Below are 16544 nucleotides of genomic sequence, written 5' to 3'. Positions count from 1 at the left end.
TTGTTAATCGGTTGAGTTTTAATGCAACGTTACGCAGATCGACGCCACCGTACGGTAGTATCAACAACACGTCACCCCGGCAACGGAACAACCCCTCGCAGAACTAGAACACATAGAACAAGCACCCGTGTGTACGGTCAACACTGGCTCGACAAACACGTGGGACTTTTATTCAAATGAATAGTGTAGGAATGAAAATAGACATCCACATTTCTTGTCTTTTGTGTACAGTTTGGTGTATAGTATTGGTAGATATTTATTTCTTGAGCATTACATAGGTTATATAGGTTTTACTGAAAAGAATTCTGACTCATTTCTAACTTTGAATAGATGTATTCATGTCTGAATCGGAATGGAAAATACAACAAAAAAGGACAGCTGGACGGATAATCGGTATGTAATCCTCACTAATTAGTATTATTGGTTTCTACTCCTATCTGAAAACGTTTAAAAACGTCATTTATATTTGTATAGACTCCGGGAACATTTCCATTCCAGATTTTATATTCTACACCTATGGCCGACCGACCGGCTTTCATTGGCCACAGTTGTTGGGGGCGGAAGACGACTGCCCCCCCCTGGCGGCTTGGTTTTATGACGCCAAGATTGATGCAGCGTTTCCATGCTTGTAAATGGTGTCATTGAGGTGTTTAAATGGCTATACAAGGTTATAGGCAGCCCCTCCTTTAAATCAGATATAAAACAAATAAACGATTATCACAAGTCTGAGGAATTGCAGTTAGCATCAAGCGCGATTCCGTAATTTCGGCACGTACGTTTAAACCTAAATCTAACAAAAATAGGCCCAGATTAAACAATTTTTCCTAACTCTTGCATTTCAGTTTTCTAACGCCATGTCAACTTTTTGTGATTAAGTCAAGTCAGTTTCATTACCCAGCAGAGCGCAAAGGGAAACCATTTAGAATCAGTTTGGCAACACACTAGCCGACACCATCCATACTAAAACCATGAAAAAGGGATTAAGTGTTTTGGTTAGAAAGGATAAAAATGTTGGAAGCATAATTCTGCTCAATGACAATTACACAACGGCCCCGCCCTCATGGTACGTTGTTGCACATGCGCAGTCGGTCCGTCTCTGCTTTCTCCTTCACTGTGCCCGATTCAACAGAACAGAGCGTCGCCCCAGATATAAAGGTAGGGAAATGCTTGCCCTTTGCCGTTTCTGCTCTCCTAAATTTATTTCAGTCCGTCTGTCTAACTGCATGGTAATGAAACTGTAGATGGCTTCGGCTAGGTGACCGCTACAGGGAAGGGAGGCGGGTGTACAGCTAACGTAGGGTGGGAATGGAAGTCTGCAGTAGGTTACACAGGCTGTTCGGGCCCAAATACGTCCCAGTGCTAATCTCAAATTCTAAATCAGTGAAAACAAAATGTGTCCATCGATACATACTTGTGGTTAAGGGCTCTCTTTCGATCTACACTTATTTTACGACGAGCGTTGACAGAGCAGATATCTTTTTTTTTTGTTGCTAAAAGACATAAAGTAGGCTAATATTGCTTTTGCTCCACAATCGCCGGATTCTTCTTTTTTTGTTGTTGTTGCGAGGGGAGGAGTTGTTGTGTTGGAGACATTAGACGGGTAGGTTGTGTGGTTTTGAGAAACGGCCGGCAAGAGACCGTACTGACCCGTGAACAATGGAGAGCAATGGACGCATCTGTCTGTCCTGGCCCATCTGCTTATCTCAAAGGGCGACACAATGCCTTAAATCCTTTTACAATTTCTATCTAGTAGCGTGTGTAAATCCACAAGGTCCGTCATCGGACAAACGGGTTATAACGACGTCCATGCCCCCTCGCCCGGGCTCTGATGTAATAGGCGGCAGTAATTGGATAGGTTTGTAAGCGGTGCAATTGGCTTGAATCGTCGGGGAGAAGATATTGATGTGAAATCGACGGGATGGTGTCGGCGAAGTAAACCCAGTGGAATGGCGTGAGCATTTCCACCGGGTCAGTCGCTTATAGGCAAGTCGCTATCCAAAGTACTGAAGCCACATCCCGTCCTGCCAAGGGCACTGGTGACATTTGTGAAAGCAAGGTTGTTTAATACCGAGAACTTGAATCTTCATAAAACATTACAGCGTGACTCTAAAAGCACTGTCTCGTACAGTCTATCTAGCCCAGCTCCATTGTTAAACACCGTGTTAGGTACTTTCTCGTCAGATGCCTTTTCTTTTAGTGCACAGGAAGTAGTTTTCTTGTGCATCCATATATTGAGGCCCAAAATGGAGGCCCAAAGTCAGCGCATAGCGAAGCATTGAACTGTACATGCAGGCTATAAATTGTCTTAGTGTAACCTGAATGCTCTTGACCTTATCTCACATTAACACATTCCTCTTACACGCCAGACAGACTTACCCGGGTTTCCCTTTATCGGAAGGTTTTGTCAACGAGGCCTAGCAGCCTTCCCAAGTAATTGTGTTGCTTTTTTAAAACTTTTAAGGTTGTTCATTTGTTTAGCCATAGAATGTTCATCATGAATGCTTCATTTCAGTATGCTACAACATTCATCTGATTTTTTTAAAATGTATTTTATTTAGCTTTTATTTAACCAGGTGGTCCCATTTTGAAATGTAGGCAAATTCAGAGGGACTACTGTTCACCATGTACAGAGCCACTTATTTGTGTGAACATTATAAATAGAGTTTATGAAATCATTGTCAAGCTTTCTCAGATTTTAAAGTGGCATGAGGTGGCTGCGTTGCATGCTGCTTTCACAGCATGGTCTGGTAATGTTATTCCCCTTTGTTTTGTATAACCATTGAGGTTGTGTTATAGAAAACTACAGCCGCCATGCTGGTATTCATGTGACAGGTGTTTTCCTGTCTGTTGTCGGATGATTAATGAGTATCATTATGACCCTGAAGCTCGGTGGATGTGATTTAAGGAAGGTGAGTGTAAGGAAGTGAGGGGCAGAAGAGGAGTGTGTTAGCAGTGACGGGTTGGAGATTTCGTTTGTTTTTGCACAATATGAGTGTGCAGGCATACATATTCATATTTTGTTGTAAAGGAGGTACATTGGTTCATATAAGGGCTTTGTCAAGCTGCATAGGGACCAGCGGCCATTTAAAAAAAAAAAACCCCACCAGTCGCATGTGTTGTAGTGTCAAGTTCACCTGCGATAAATATAGACCAGGGTTTGGGGTATGAGTGAAGAAGGGTAGGATTGAGGGGAGTCAACAAACAGACTGGGGAAGGAGGTTAGAAGGAGACAGGGTGTGTGAGAAGGGGGGGGCACTAACTGACAGACAGACTGACCGGGAGCTGCACAAATTCAGCAAAATGCCCACTCAGATCAGCTCGTCGATCAATGTCATGGTACTGAGCAACGGCATCGAGACAGCACAAAAGACGAGAGGTGTGTGTGCATGCATGACAGAGAGAGGGACAGAAACAGAGGGACTACATATGTCTGTAAATGGACAGCCCACTCCCATGTGTATTTTGTTAGGTGGTAAGTGCTGAGAAGAACATTGGGAAGAGGAGCTGTAGGACAGAAGGTTCATCCTTGTACTTGCTAATATGGTGTTCCTGAAAGGCTTGGTTCAGCTCAGCCTGTGAGCACACTGAAATGGGGACCAGCGCCTGTGTCACACTACCAGTCTATTTTGTGCTGGGATCTCTTTGCACAGATTCAGTGTGCTTTAATGTTTTGACAGACTGTCGTTTTCTAGACTATATAGTGTTTTCCATAAATGCAGCTCACCACTATCCTTTGGCCCATAAAAATACCAGCGGCCAGTGCCATAAAGGGGCCCTACGGTCGGTAGTTATCGAGCTTACATGCAGCACACACAGTACACACCTATCTCTGGCTATTGTAAAAGCAATGTGATGCAATTGTTGGCCAAGTCACACCTGTGTAGATAGGCGAGCAGCTCTGACTTGTGGGTCCACAGACAAGCTAAGCGAACATGTGAGTGTTAGCTTAGCTTAGCTACAGCCGCGGTGTTGTACACTGCACACACACAAAGCAAAGGCTAGTTCCATGGAGGCAGACAAGGCCACATGCTGTGCACAGTCAGTTGTAAAAAAAAAAAAAAAAAACCCAACAAAAACAATGTAGGACTGCTTGCCAGAAGTTTCTATTGTTTCTCATTGCATTCCCATCCTCTGAAGAGTCATGGCAGAGACAGGCCTGCAGAGTGTGGTGCAGCAGGAAAACAGAACAGAAAAGAGCAAACATGCAGAGAACAAAGACCACTGTGTGACATGTGGGCCCCACACACACAAGGGACACGGTGAGTAGGGAGTGGTGTGAGGGGCAGAGACAGATGATGTGTTATCAGGGTCCCAAGATTGAGCGTCAGGTCCCCCGCCCCCCCACCCCAACAAGAATTCCCTCTCCATGTCTACCAGAAAGGATGCGACAGGTGAAGACGGAGTGAGTGTTACCTGTGTTTGTCATCAAAGAGGGAAACCATGAAGGTAAAATGCGAGAGGAAGGGCCAATAAGGAGAGCTTAGTAAGTATTTAGGGTATCAGCGACCGCAGGAACTACCCAGTGGCTTTGCCACGTCACCTTCACAACCATTCATGTAAATCCACACACGCACGCACGCACGCACGCACACACGCACATATGCAGAACTCTAGGGACCCTGATGACAGTTTCAAACCTAGCGCAGTGCAGTGGTGTGCCGGAGTGTCACTTGCTGACTAACCAAACCTGTCTTTGCTTGTGTTACCATGCAGCACGCAGCGACATAGTAGGACTACTGACATGGCTCGCACATTCATCAGTCACACTCCCTTTAAAATACAGCTTAAATATTATAGATGACACACCCAACACTGTGTGAGTAATCTGGTATGGCCATATCTGAATGGCCATGTGGTTTCTCAGAACATAACTTCCCATGTTCCAAAACATTTCTCCGTCTGACCCTTTTTAGGAAATCAATTTCATTAGTTTAACAACATCTGTTATGCTAATGGATGGATGTCAAAAAATCAATAGATTTAAAGTGGGCATGGGGGGTGGGGGGTGGGACAAAACGATATATCACAGTTACCCGGATCAATGTGAGACCAGCTCCAAATGGCCAGTGTTTTCCAGCTGTAATGATATTGCTTCCTACTCTACTGTTCCAGTTATGGGCTGTGCTTCCTATTGGATAGTAAATACTGGTGGGAACCCCAGGATGCTTTGCGTTTGAGCATGTCCATTAACTGCTGCTATAACTGTCTGTGTGTCTTCGGATTATCTTCTCCATCGCAGTTCTCAGCTTCCTCTGTTGTGCAGCACTGTCCATGTTTTGAAATGTAGACAGACGCTTGGCTGACTCTTTGGTCATAGCTACGTTTTATTATTTGTCTAAGAGTGATTCAGCTTATTTGTGCAACTGTCAAGATGTTGCAGTGTAGTGTGTGTGGGTGATTTGTGTGATTGTGTGTGTTTCATTGTGAAGGCGTTTTGAAACTTATAGCTGCATGTCTCTTTCCGTAGGCACAATGGCTGTCCCTCCTGCATACTCAGACCTGGGGAAATCCGCCAAAGACATCTTCAACAAGGGCTATGGTAAGTCAGCAAATCTTGTTAAAGTGTGCACAAGTGCATATTGAACACTGCTGTCTTATTTCCTGCAATGTGGGTTTGAAATGAGGCAGTGTCAAAGGAAAATTCTGGGGTTTTTTTAGAACCTGGGTTTTATTTTCTTAGTTTTTGCCATCGTGCATATCAGTTATATCATTTTACTCTCCGGCTTCATTTTGGAGATTTTGGACGCAGGACCACAGCTGCATTCAGCTTTACAAAGGCGTCTTGGGGGAAATCCAAACACAAGACACAAGTGTCGGATGTGTTTCAACAAGTCTAATTCAACCCAATTATCTAAACCACATAGTATTTGGAAGTTTAAATGAAAGTACATTACATTACAGTCATTTAACCAACGCTTTTATCCAAAGCGACTTACAATAAGTGCATTTAACGCAGGAAATCAGGAGAACTGCTAGTCATCGGAGGTCATAAGTGCATCAAAGTACAAGTTAGAAGTCATTATCCAAACTGTTCAATATTATCAATATTATCAACTGTTCAATATTATTCAATATTATCAGCTGTTCAATATTATTCAATATTATTAACGTAGGAAAGAACTACTAGTCATCAGAGGTCATAAGTACAAGTTCGAAGTCATTATCCAAACTGTTCAATATTATCAATGGTCATTCACATTACTGAGCTACTTCCTGGTTCAACTTGCTGGAATGACAAGCCTATACTAAATAGTCACCATCGATAAATTACCCAGCCAACACAAATGAGAATTAATAGATAAAGAGAAATCATGTACAAAATCTGAGGTACTGATTTTTTGTTTTTTGTTGTTGAAAAGACAAGTTCAAGGCATGTTCAATTGCCTCATAAAATGCAATTGTAAAGCTCTGCCTAGTGGCAGTCCTGAATCCAAAATCTCCAAATTGAAGCCGGTGAGTCAAACAATATCATATCAGGCATGCAAACTTGTCACCTTTTGATTAAATTCACCATTTTGAATCCAAAATAGGTAACCTACGTGATTCATGCAGATCTGCTGAGAAATGATTGGTGATTGGGGTGGTCGAGAGCCTGCCAGTCAGAAAGCCTGAAGTAAGAGATCAAATTGGAGGAAACAAGAATTGTTAGCAAGCTAACTAACATTGTTAAGGGAGGATGTCAGGTATGAGACGGTGGACCGCACACACTCTAAAAGCATCCGGTCAGCAGCAACCACTGACAGACGCCAATGGCAGCAGTCTGCTAGAAAAATTACGGCAGCAGAGCAAATATAGCTGCCATCCATCTGGCAGTGCTAGGGAGAGCAAAAGTGTAGCAACTACTATCAATGAAACAAGGGCTAGATATTAAAGTCAATTTGTCTTGACTTGACTTTAATTCCCATTATCACAAATTAATTTCATTCCTTGTTATCACAAATTACAAATTTGCCTCAGTGGGCTTTACAGCAATACAACATCCTGTCCTTAGACCCTCGCATCGGACAAGGAACAACTCCCTAAAAAAAAATCCTTTAACAGGGAGAAAAAAATAGGAAGAAACCTCAGGGAGCGCAACAGAGAAGGGATCGCTCCCCTGAGGGAGTAGTTACCCTGGATGTAACTACCGTTGTATGAATATGTGCACAGCCCTCTAATGGGCTTTGCTATTGGTTTACCCCATTGACTCAGCACCTGAGAAAGATCTTTGTACTCACCACCCAGTCGGGTGGTAGGAGCCAAATAGCGCCCACTACCTATAAAGCCCCTGAGTCTCCAGTGCTCGTCTCCCTTTGAAACTCAGCAACAAAGACGGGGGCCAGCTGGGCTTGTGGTTAGAGGGCTATGCAAATACTCATAGAACTGGAGTTACATCCAGGGTAACTACTATTTCTGTCGTTCATGCTCCGCCCTCTAACGGGCTTAGCTATTGGTTCACACCGAAGGCAAAGGCAGTTAGGGATGAGTGTACCCCCAGCTGGGCCAAACTGACACTAGTCTGACACCAGCCAAACAGCAACCTACACAGCAGCAGTCCAACAGTCGAGTACTGCACCCTCTGAGGGTCTTGCACTGTACTGCACCACAACAGCAGTCCAACAGTCGAGCATTGCCCCCCCTGGGGTCCTCGGATCATACTGCACCAACCCGTCGAGGGCTTGACACAGCCAACTTGTCAGTCAACTGAAGACAAGGCTCCCCTAGACCCTGCACTGAGCACCACAAGGGGTACCAAGTCAGCAGCTGACATGTGACTGCACGAAGGTCAAAGTGGAGGACTAAGAAGCCGCCAAGCAGAGGTCTTCACTAGCATTCCCCTGAAAAGTGCCAGAGAGGATCCAATGCCCCTCGTAGAGTGTGCCCTGAGGTCCACAGGGGTGGGGTGGCGCATAGCATCATAACTCTTGTGGATTGTATCACAAATCCAGTGGGCAAGCTGTTGTGCCGACAGAGAAGCCCCCTGAGATTTCCTGACCATCGCCGAGTGCTCTACGTTAAACAACAAACAATAAAGCACCACAACAAAGTGCCCTCATGGGACACAGGGTGTGGAGGTGCTCTTCCTCCTTGTTAGTGTGAGGAGGAGGAAAGAATGCTGTCAGACAGATGACTCTTGACCTGAATGAGGAGGTGATGACCTTCGGCCGGAAGAATGGGTTGGGGTGCAATTCCACCTACCCCTTGTCATCACTGAAATACATGCTGAAGGGGTGTATTGACAAGGCACACAGGTTCCCCGCCCTCTTGGCTGAAGTAAGAACTAAGAGAATGGCCATCTGGATAGTTAACAACTCCAAGTCCACCCGGCCAAGTGGCTCAAATGGCAGGTCAGCCAACCCATCCAGAACCATCCACAGGTCCCACTAAGGGACAAGGCATCAAGTTGGGGGTCTCAGCCTATGGACCCCCATCAGAAAAAAGTGCTTGACCAAGGGGGGGTTCTTGATTGTGAGGCGGCCAAACCCATCATGGCCTGCTGTCATTGCTGCTGCAAACACCCCCAAGGTGGAAGCAGCATGGCCACCACCAAACAGGTCCTGTAAAAAAAAAAAAAACATTTTGCAAAGGGCAGGAATGCGGATTTAGGTCCCTGGTCTTGCACCAGATTGAAAAACCCACCTGTGCGTTGAATGAGCCCTGGAGGTGGAAGGGGCACATGCCCATCTTGCTCAACCTCATCCTCTCAACTTCCAAACCATGAGACGCCATCCCGGAACTGGCCGCGAGAGGATCGTACTCTCTGCCTGTTGCAGGGCCATGGGCAGGTCCGGGACCAGCCACGGCCCCACCACCACTCTCCACTGTAGGGTTGGGTATTGTTTGAATTGTATCAATTCTGATTCTGGTTAACAATTCCGGTTCTTATCGATTCCGAGTTTTGATTCCAATATGGTAAAAAAAGAGGTCAGATAACAAAAATATCTTTATTTTTTTTTAAGCATTAACTGAACATCAACAATGTAAACACATAGAAATAAACACCTCATCCAAGGAAAATACTGGTGTCCAAACAACAGTCATATTTGCAGATAATTAGTGGTGGAAAATGCTCTAATCTTGTGTATATTCCACCCGACAACAACACAGTGGAAAGCAGTAACAGTTGAACCATTTGCTAACATCACTGAGCTCAGATATTTAAAATGTTAGACTTTTCCATCTTGTACCATGCAGGAATTAGTTGATTGCTCAAACTATCTGGAGGGAGGAGTGTATTTTGAATTTAGGGCCCTGGTCATCTCCCTGCAAATAAAAATTCAACATGACAGTAACTTTTAGTGCACAAGTAACCTATCATCTTCAAACTTTTTTTCCCAACTTTTTTTTTTAAAACCCTTTCTGCCTAAATGAAGGGGATTCGACAGCTGAGAACGGATGTAGCCCTTTCACCACAAAAGCCGTTACTGTTCTGTGGCACTCCTCAGTTTTCTCTTTGGTCATACTTCCTTTTATTGCCAAAGAGAATGATGTCTTGTGGCCTGCTGTCTTCCCGGGCTCTACTGAAGGTGGTCGCAACGTGCTGGCACTGTCTTAGTCTGACACACTCGCAGTCGGAGACCGCAGGATGTCAAACACTACATTCTTTCAAATCGATGCCGTGCTGCCTTAAGCGTTTGGTCAGATTTGAGGTGCAACCTGCCTTGCAGCTAATAAACTTCCAACGTTGACTGCACTTAGCCTTATTGTCACTTTCTTTGGCAAAGTACAGCCACACTTTGGACCGTTTACTGCGGTCCACCTTTCAAACTGCTGCTGTGATGCTAGTCAAACATGCTAACCGCTAGCTCGTATCAAAACAAATGGACACGGACACGCAGGCGCAATTGCGTTGATGTGTAAAGTAGATAGGTCCTGGCAGATATAATAAAGATTTATATCTCTTTTTTAGAACCGATAAGCAGAACCGAAATTCAACTTTTTTTAATGGGTACCTGGCACCCGACATTTTTACTTGGTTCTAATCTGGAACCAAGTTTCGGTTCCCAACCCTACTGTCCAGCACCACAAGTATCACAGAGCGATGTTGCGTTTGAATCCCGTGAAGCAACTGCGTCATCAGCTGCAAGGGTGGAAAAGCGTACAGCAGACTGTGAAGCCACACTTGGCGAGCTTACGCGTCTACCTCCTATGGCGGGGGGCGTCGGTCGTTCTCAGAGAAAACCCCAGGGGGAACTTGGTGTTCTCCCTGCTTGCAAACAGGTTGGCCACCGGTTGCCCGAACCGTCGGCAAATCTGATCAGCTATGTCCAGGGAGAGGCTCCAGTCCTCGTTGAGTGGTCCCCCTCTAGACATCCTGTCTGACCCCACATTGTGAGATCTCGGAACATGGCGAGCTTTCAAGGAGTGGAGATGGCGATCTGCCCATGTCAGGATGGAGACAGTCATCCTGTGCAGGGCCGGGGGTCTGACCAGGGATCCCTTGTCTGTTCAAGTATGCCACCACTGTGGTGGAGCCTGACATCACTTGCTTTCCTTAAGGTTAAGCACCTTCTGACCGCTGTGAGGTCCAGCAGATTAAGGTGGCGAGGGGTGCCAGACCATACGCCTCCCACACTTGCCTAGACGGGGGTCCCTCCCCAGCCGGCCAGGGAGGCATCTGTGAAAACCTGAACGTGGTGGGGTACACACCCCAGCCGAACTCCCTCATGGAGATGGCCAGAGGAGTCCCAAAATCTCACATCTCTCCATTTTGGTGCGGGGACATGGACCTCGCGCGGTTTGTCTCGGAATGGTTTCAGCCGCAGCCATAACATATATGTCTTTTGACGGTGGGAGGAAATGGGAGCACTCGGAAGAAACCCACACATACACGGGGAGAACATGCAAACTCCACACAGGGGACCTGGGATGGCCTGCGTTTCGAACCCAGGACCTTGTTGCTGTGAGGCAACAGTGCTAACCACTGGGCCACGGTGCAGCCCACTGTGAGCCAACATTGCAGGTTCAACATTGCTGACTTCATCCCGAGGAGCGACCCAACGCTCCGTGGAGGCACTGAGACGGAGGAACTCGCACATCAAGTTCTTTGACGGACAGGAAGCTAGTGTAAAGCCCTCAGAATCGGAGCGATGTGAGCCACTTTCTTGGTCTTAGTAAGCAGATGGACTCTTTTGGGATATCCTTTCATAGTCACATTTGTAATTTTTTCACATTTTAACATGGTGTCTGGCACAGAGCGGATATGGAGAGCAATAATTTTGAAAATAATTGTAATTAGTTGTGTACCTGGTGGGGCTGGCCTTTGTTCATTTTCTTTGTAAATGTGAGCACATCATATCTAAAGGTACATTTGCACTTAATAAGTTAATACTTTGCTCAGTTTTGTAATTCTGTTAGCTTGTGACTGACACCAGAGTAATCCTAAAAGACATGAGAAATGAGTAGCTTATTTTTCAAAACAAAATCTCCGGGGGAGCACACACACACCCCCACACACCCCTAGCGGGTGTGTGTTTTTCTCTGCTCACGCACCCTTCTCACCTTTTTCCGCCCCTAACCAGTTTACATGCTTGCATGTTCGATATGCACAATGGGAAAAAAACCATGAATAGGAGCACCCAGGTTGTCAAAAAACAGAATTTTCCTTTCAAGCAAAATTTGTGTGTGGTTAAATTTTTTTCATTCAGTTCTTTGTATTTTTAAAGTGGAGGCTGTTTATTTCCACTGCAGCTGTTTCAGAATCCCAGTGTACAGTGTGAAAAGCTCCTCTGACCCTTGAGTGTTCAGATACCCCTCCCCCCCTTACCCTTTCTAAAAACGTCTCCTCCCGTGTGTTTTCTTTCCTATCCAGGCTTTGGAGTTGTGAAGCTGGACCTGAAGACCAAGTCCCAGAGTGGCGTTGTAAGTGCAGCAGCTCTGTCCTAATTGTCATGTCTGGACCTCTTGTCTCAGGGCTCTGCAGTGTTGCCCAAATGGCTGACTCACTACCTGGCAGCAGTCCACGCCAGTGTGTTTGCCTCCTGACACACACACACACACACACACACACACACACACACACACACACACACACACACACACACACACACACACACTCGGTCTAACACACACGGTCAGCAGAGGACGAGCGTCCGTCCGGCTAGTGGTGCATTCCACTCCTGTAGCCATTAAGTTGTGTTAGAGAGCAGAAGGAAGAATAAAAAAAGGAACTGAGTTTACTGGGCATGTAGCTGGCTCCTGTCTGTTTCTGTTGCTACAAACCTGTTGCCATGCTAAAACCATAATGAGCACTTGAACTGGGACTCTCCCCCGGTCCAGAAAAAGCTCAGTCAAAACCTTTGTTAATTCGTTCCATAAGTGTTCAAAACTCACAGGGTCCCACGTTCTGTTTTCCTTAGGAACCACTTTATAGTTTCCCAGACAGTGAATAAATGGTCAAACATAGATCCTGTATCATTCTCTCTAACTTTCTCTATTTTTTCTGTCTTTTTTTTTTCCTGCTTCCTCTTTGGACGTTCCTGTCAGATGGTAAGAGTGTGTGAACATGTGAGTGTGTGATTGTGCATTGCAGGGAAAGCCAGCGATAAGTGTTGTGTGTAGGTGTGGGTCTGTGTGAGATGCCTTCCTTCCCACCGTTTCTTTACAGTAATAGCTCCTCCTATTGACACCATTTTCTTCATCGGCACAGCTTCGATAGCACTCGCATTAAGATCCTCAGGCACACTGAAACACAACTCTCCCTGTTGCCCTAATCACAAACACAGCAGCCCTTCTTCTCCACTCCTCTCTTAGTGAATCCACTCCGTAGTTTCAGACAGTAATGCCGGTCAATAACCAGACATACAAACCTGAGAGGGGGATTGTGTGGCAGAGGAGATGTGGAGACGCAATGCTTTTCTTCCTCCCCAGTCATTCTGTTCATCTCTCGCCGTTTCTCCTCTTCCTCCCTCATGGATAGAATTTCTCTCCCTCTAACTTCTGCAATTGTTGATATCTTGCAGTCCTTTGTCACTTATGAGTTCATCCTCTGTTCGCCTGCAGGAGTTTTCCACCTCTGGCTCCAACAACACAGACACAGGGAAGTCCGGCGGCCACCTGGAGACCAAGTACAAAGTGAAGGAGCTGGGCCTTAGCTTCAACCAGAAGTGGAACACAGACAACACGCTGACCACAGAAATCACAATGGAGGACCAGGTGAGTCAGAAACGCTGGATTATCTAGAGTTTTGAAAATTACATTTTCACTGTCCGTGAAGAAAAGACGTTGAATTATTATCCTGCTGAAAACAGTTTTGCCCATCATGTCAAATGGGATATCTGCTTCTTTCTATGAAAACCTGGTTGATTTGTAGGTCAACTGTTTGTTTTAAGTGTGTTTCTCCTTGTGTTGATTTTCTGTCACTAGCTGGCTAAGGGCTTGAAGCTTGCTCTGGACACATCATTTGTGCCCAACACTGGGTAAGGTGCACCCTATTCACATGAAAATTTAAGTTGTGCTGAATTTTTGAAGTTAACTCTGGTATTGAAGTCAATCGATTGATGAATCAGTAGAGAAGCTGACACGAGCACAATTCCCGATTCAGAAACTGCTTCCACTGTCAAAAACATTTACACATCCTCTCTCAATGCCACCATACCTTCTGTAGCAAGAAGAGCGCCAAGCTGAAGACTGGCTACAAGCGCGACTTCGTCAACGTGGGCTGCGACCTGGACTTCGACATGGCAGGCCCTACGGTGCATGCGGCTGCTGTGCTTGGGTACGAGGGCTGGCTGGCTGGCTACCAGATGGCTTTTGACACTGCCAAGTCCAAACTGACCCAGAACAACTTTGCGATGGGCTACAAGGCCGGGGACTTCCAGCTCCACACCAATGTGTGAGTGTTTGAACTCGGACGGTGAAGGGAAAGACGGGGTAGGAATGGATGAGACGGGGCAAGTTTCACCAAAAGATATCTGTAGTGCAAACTAAGACACAGAGGTTGATTTAGTTTGTTCTCTGCTTCTTTACATGTCTTGTATTTCAGTAATGACGGCACAGAGTTTGGTGGTTCCATTTACCAAAAGGTGAACGGCAATTTGGAGACAGCAGTCAATCTGGCATGGACGGCTGGTAGCAACAACACACGCTTTGGAATTGGAGCTAAATACCAGCTGGATAAGGATACCACCCTGTCTGTAAGTGCTGGCACATACTCACAGACGCACACTAACTAAGTGTCTGTAAATCCCTCTCACTGTAGTTGCTTGGTAAAACCCCGAACTTGCAAATAGCTTGGGGCAATGTGCAGTTGTCAACCTCTGGCTAGACAATTACAAGCCGAAACGACACATCTATGACTCTATAGATGTGGTGTCGGTAATGTCACTGCATCTCACGTCAGCGATAACGCAGCTGGTTTACTGACACCACAGCCATGATTTTCTAACCGGTTTTTCTTTTCCCCATGCAGACCAAAGTCAACAATGCTTGTCTGGTTGGGGTTGGATACACACAAACCCTGAGGCCAGGTAAACCCATAGCTTTGTTCCATGTTTGTTCTCTCACCTCTGACAACGTGGCCCCTGCAGCAATAACTCATGGAGCGTAAACTCAGGTGGGCCACTGTAAGCGTTTCACGTTCTGACCCTCTTCCCCCACAGGAGTGAAGGTCACGCTATCGGCTCTGATTGACGGGAAGAATTTCAACGCCGGAGGACACAAGGTCGGCATGGGTTTCGAGCTGGAGGCGTAGGGAGTCGGGCGCAAGACGGCGAGGAGAGAAGAAGCGGCGTGGGAGATAGATATGAGAAGAGCCCAAACGTAACAAAAACCTCAAATGTCCCTTCTTCGACAAGACCGTGTCACGTCTCCCTTCCGAGTCCTACATAACACACTCGCACGTGACCCCCCTGCCCCCCCCACGCACACGCATGCACGTACACCACAACAGACACACATTCTTTGGCCTTAACTGTACATCCCCTAGCAGCCTCCAAGACCTCCAGTGCTGTTGTTAAAAAAGGCGTTGTGAGTGATTTACAGTATATGGGTTGTTTTCCACGGCAGTACCACCCTTTACGTTTTCATCACAGAGAAGTACAGAGTACCCTGCAAACAGCAGAGCTGGCCGGATCTTCATGTCCAGGTTACCCTCTATGAGAACACATCTGAAGCACCTTTTGACTGTGCGGTCTAATCACCACCCCGCTCATCGGGTATCGGATCTGTCGATTTTTGACACAAATGAGATTAATAGAGGACGTGTGTACGTTTTGTCGCGTCTGATAAGTTAAGGGTAAATTGTCTCACAGCCAGAGGGATGTGTTTAGTTTTCATTATTCCCCCCCCCCCCCCTTTGAACAAGCAGATTGCAGATTGTCACGCTGTACGGTGGCTGTAAACGAATGCAATAAAAGGTGTGAATGAGAGCTAAACAGTAAAGACGAAGAGGTACTGGTCCTGTATCGGTTGACAGATTCTACCATTCAACTTCATGAACACATTTATAAACTACGCCCCCCTCAGTTGCATAGAAAAAAAGAATCTCTATTTTTCTGGTCCCGTGCTGAGAGATGTGTTGCAGGTGATGGTGCTTTTGAGCTCTTTGTCATCACGTTGACTTGTCTGTCTGTTCTGTGTCCTGTACGTGTCAGTACTTTTACCACGACCCGTTTCACTTTGTGCTGTGCATCGGATAGGGAAAGTAGTGTACAATTAGGACCTCGACATCATTTTGTTGAATTCATGGAATAAAGAATGTGAAACACCCAGATTTCTGTCGCTGACCGTCACCTGTCCATGCTCATTGTGCCGTTATCTGTTCATTTTGAAGACTTTTTTTTGGGGGGGGGGCATTTTGCGCCTTTATTCGATAGCGATAGTAGAGAGAGACAGGAATGGCAAGGGGAGAGCGAGGGGATGACATGCAGCAAAGGTGCCCGGGCCGGGTTTGAACCCAGGCTGCTGCAGTAAGGACTCGGTGGTAAACACCGTACCAGGTGAGCCACCGGGGCGCCCCATCTGTCAATTTTGATAGGCAAGAAAAAGAGGAAATGAGGCATGACAATCTCATCTTTACTTCCCAGAGGACCAAGATTAAAATGAAAAGAAAATCATTCTGGAAAAAAAGCCATTTTATTCGTAATACGATATGCAGCTTTGGCATATGGAACCTTTACTATGATGATGGATATACCAGAATGGCTGTACTTGGCACAACAATGACACAAACACCTGATGAATCTAGCGCCACCCGGCATGCATGACTAGCTATGACTGTTTCACACATTGCAAGTGTGTCCACATGCATGACCATAGTACCTCATGGTGCGAGGAGGGTTTAATTTTACGAGTGTAAAGGAAAATGAGGTGTCGGGCACAATGCCTTTTTGTGATCTTGACCATGACTTCCATCCATCCATCCATTATCCAAACCGCTTGTCCTGCTCTCAGGGTCACAGGGATGCTGCAGCCTATCCCAGCAGTCGGTGGGCAGCAGGCGGGGAGACACCCTGGACAGGCCGCCAGACCATCACAGGGCCCACACACATTCACACCTAGGGACAATTTAGTACAGTCGATTCACCTGACCTACATGTCTCCGGACTGTGGGAGGAAACCGCGGC

At 46.1% G+C, this 16544-nt stretch overlaps 1 protein-coding gene across 3 annotated transcripts; it reads left to right on the top strand.

Annotated features, from left to right (window-relative positions):
- The first annotated feature begins 375 nt into the window (after window positions 1-375).
- vdac3 (voltage-dependent anion channel 3) lies at window positions 376-14876 on the top strand. 3 transcript variants are annotated; one of them, XM_056296719.1, is made up of 10 exons: window positions 376-393; window positions 4138-4259; window positions 5468-5539; window positions 11792-11841; window positions 12982-13134; window positions 13345-13397; window positions 13586-13813; window positions 13964-14114; window positions 14390-14447; window positions 14580-14876. In XM_056296719.1, exons 2-10 carry the CDS (start codon window positions 4142-4144, stop codon window positions 14669-14671), a joined length of 975 nt encoding a protein of 324 aa, XP_056152694.1. In that variant the 5' UTR covers window positions 376-393; window positions 4138-4141; the 3' UTR covers window positions 14672-14876. The 3 variants fall into 3 exon arrangements, with proteins under 3 accessions (XP_056152694.1, XP_056152701.1, XP_056152708.1); XM_056296726.1 differs by lacking the exon at window positions 376-393 and adding an exon at window positions 1095-1155; XM_056296733.1 differs by lacking the exons at window positions 376-393; window positions 4138-4259 and adding an exon at window positions 1095-1155.
- The last annotated feature ends 1668 nt before the right edge of the window (window positions 14877-16544 follow it).

The sequence above is a fragment of the Lampris incognitus genome, chromosome 1 (genome assembly GCF_029633865.1).
Source record: "Lampris incognitus isolate fLamInc1 chromosome 1, fLamInc1.hap2, whole genome shotgun sequence".
NCBI lineage: Eukaryota > Metazoa > Chordata > Actinopteri > Lampriformes > Lampridae > Lampris > Lampris incognitus.
Note: the sequence above shows the minus strand (reverse complement) of the source record. Positions and strands in the feature narration are given on the sequence as shown.

Excerpts from the sequence above, each read along its gene's own strand:
- vdac3 (XM_056296719.1), top strand. The coding sequence starts at position 4,142 with ATGGCAGAGACAGGCCTGCAGAGTGTGGTGCAGCAGGAAAACAGAACA. Across the intron at positions 5,540-11,791 it reads CATCTTCAACAAGGGCTATG|GCTTTGGAGTTGTGAAGCTG; the intron begins GTAAGTCAGCAA and ends TTTCCTATCCAG. Across the intron at positions 13,398-13,585 it reads TCATTTGTGCCCAACACTGG|CAAGAAGAGCGCCAAGCTGA; the intron begins GTAAGGTGCACC and ends TACCTTCTGTAG.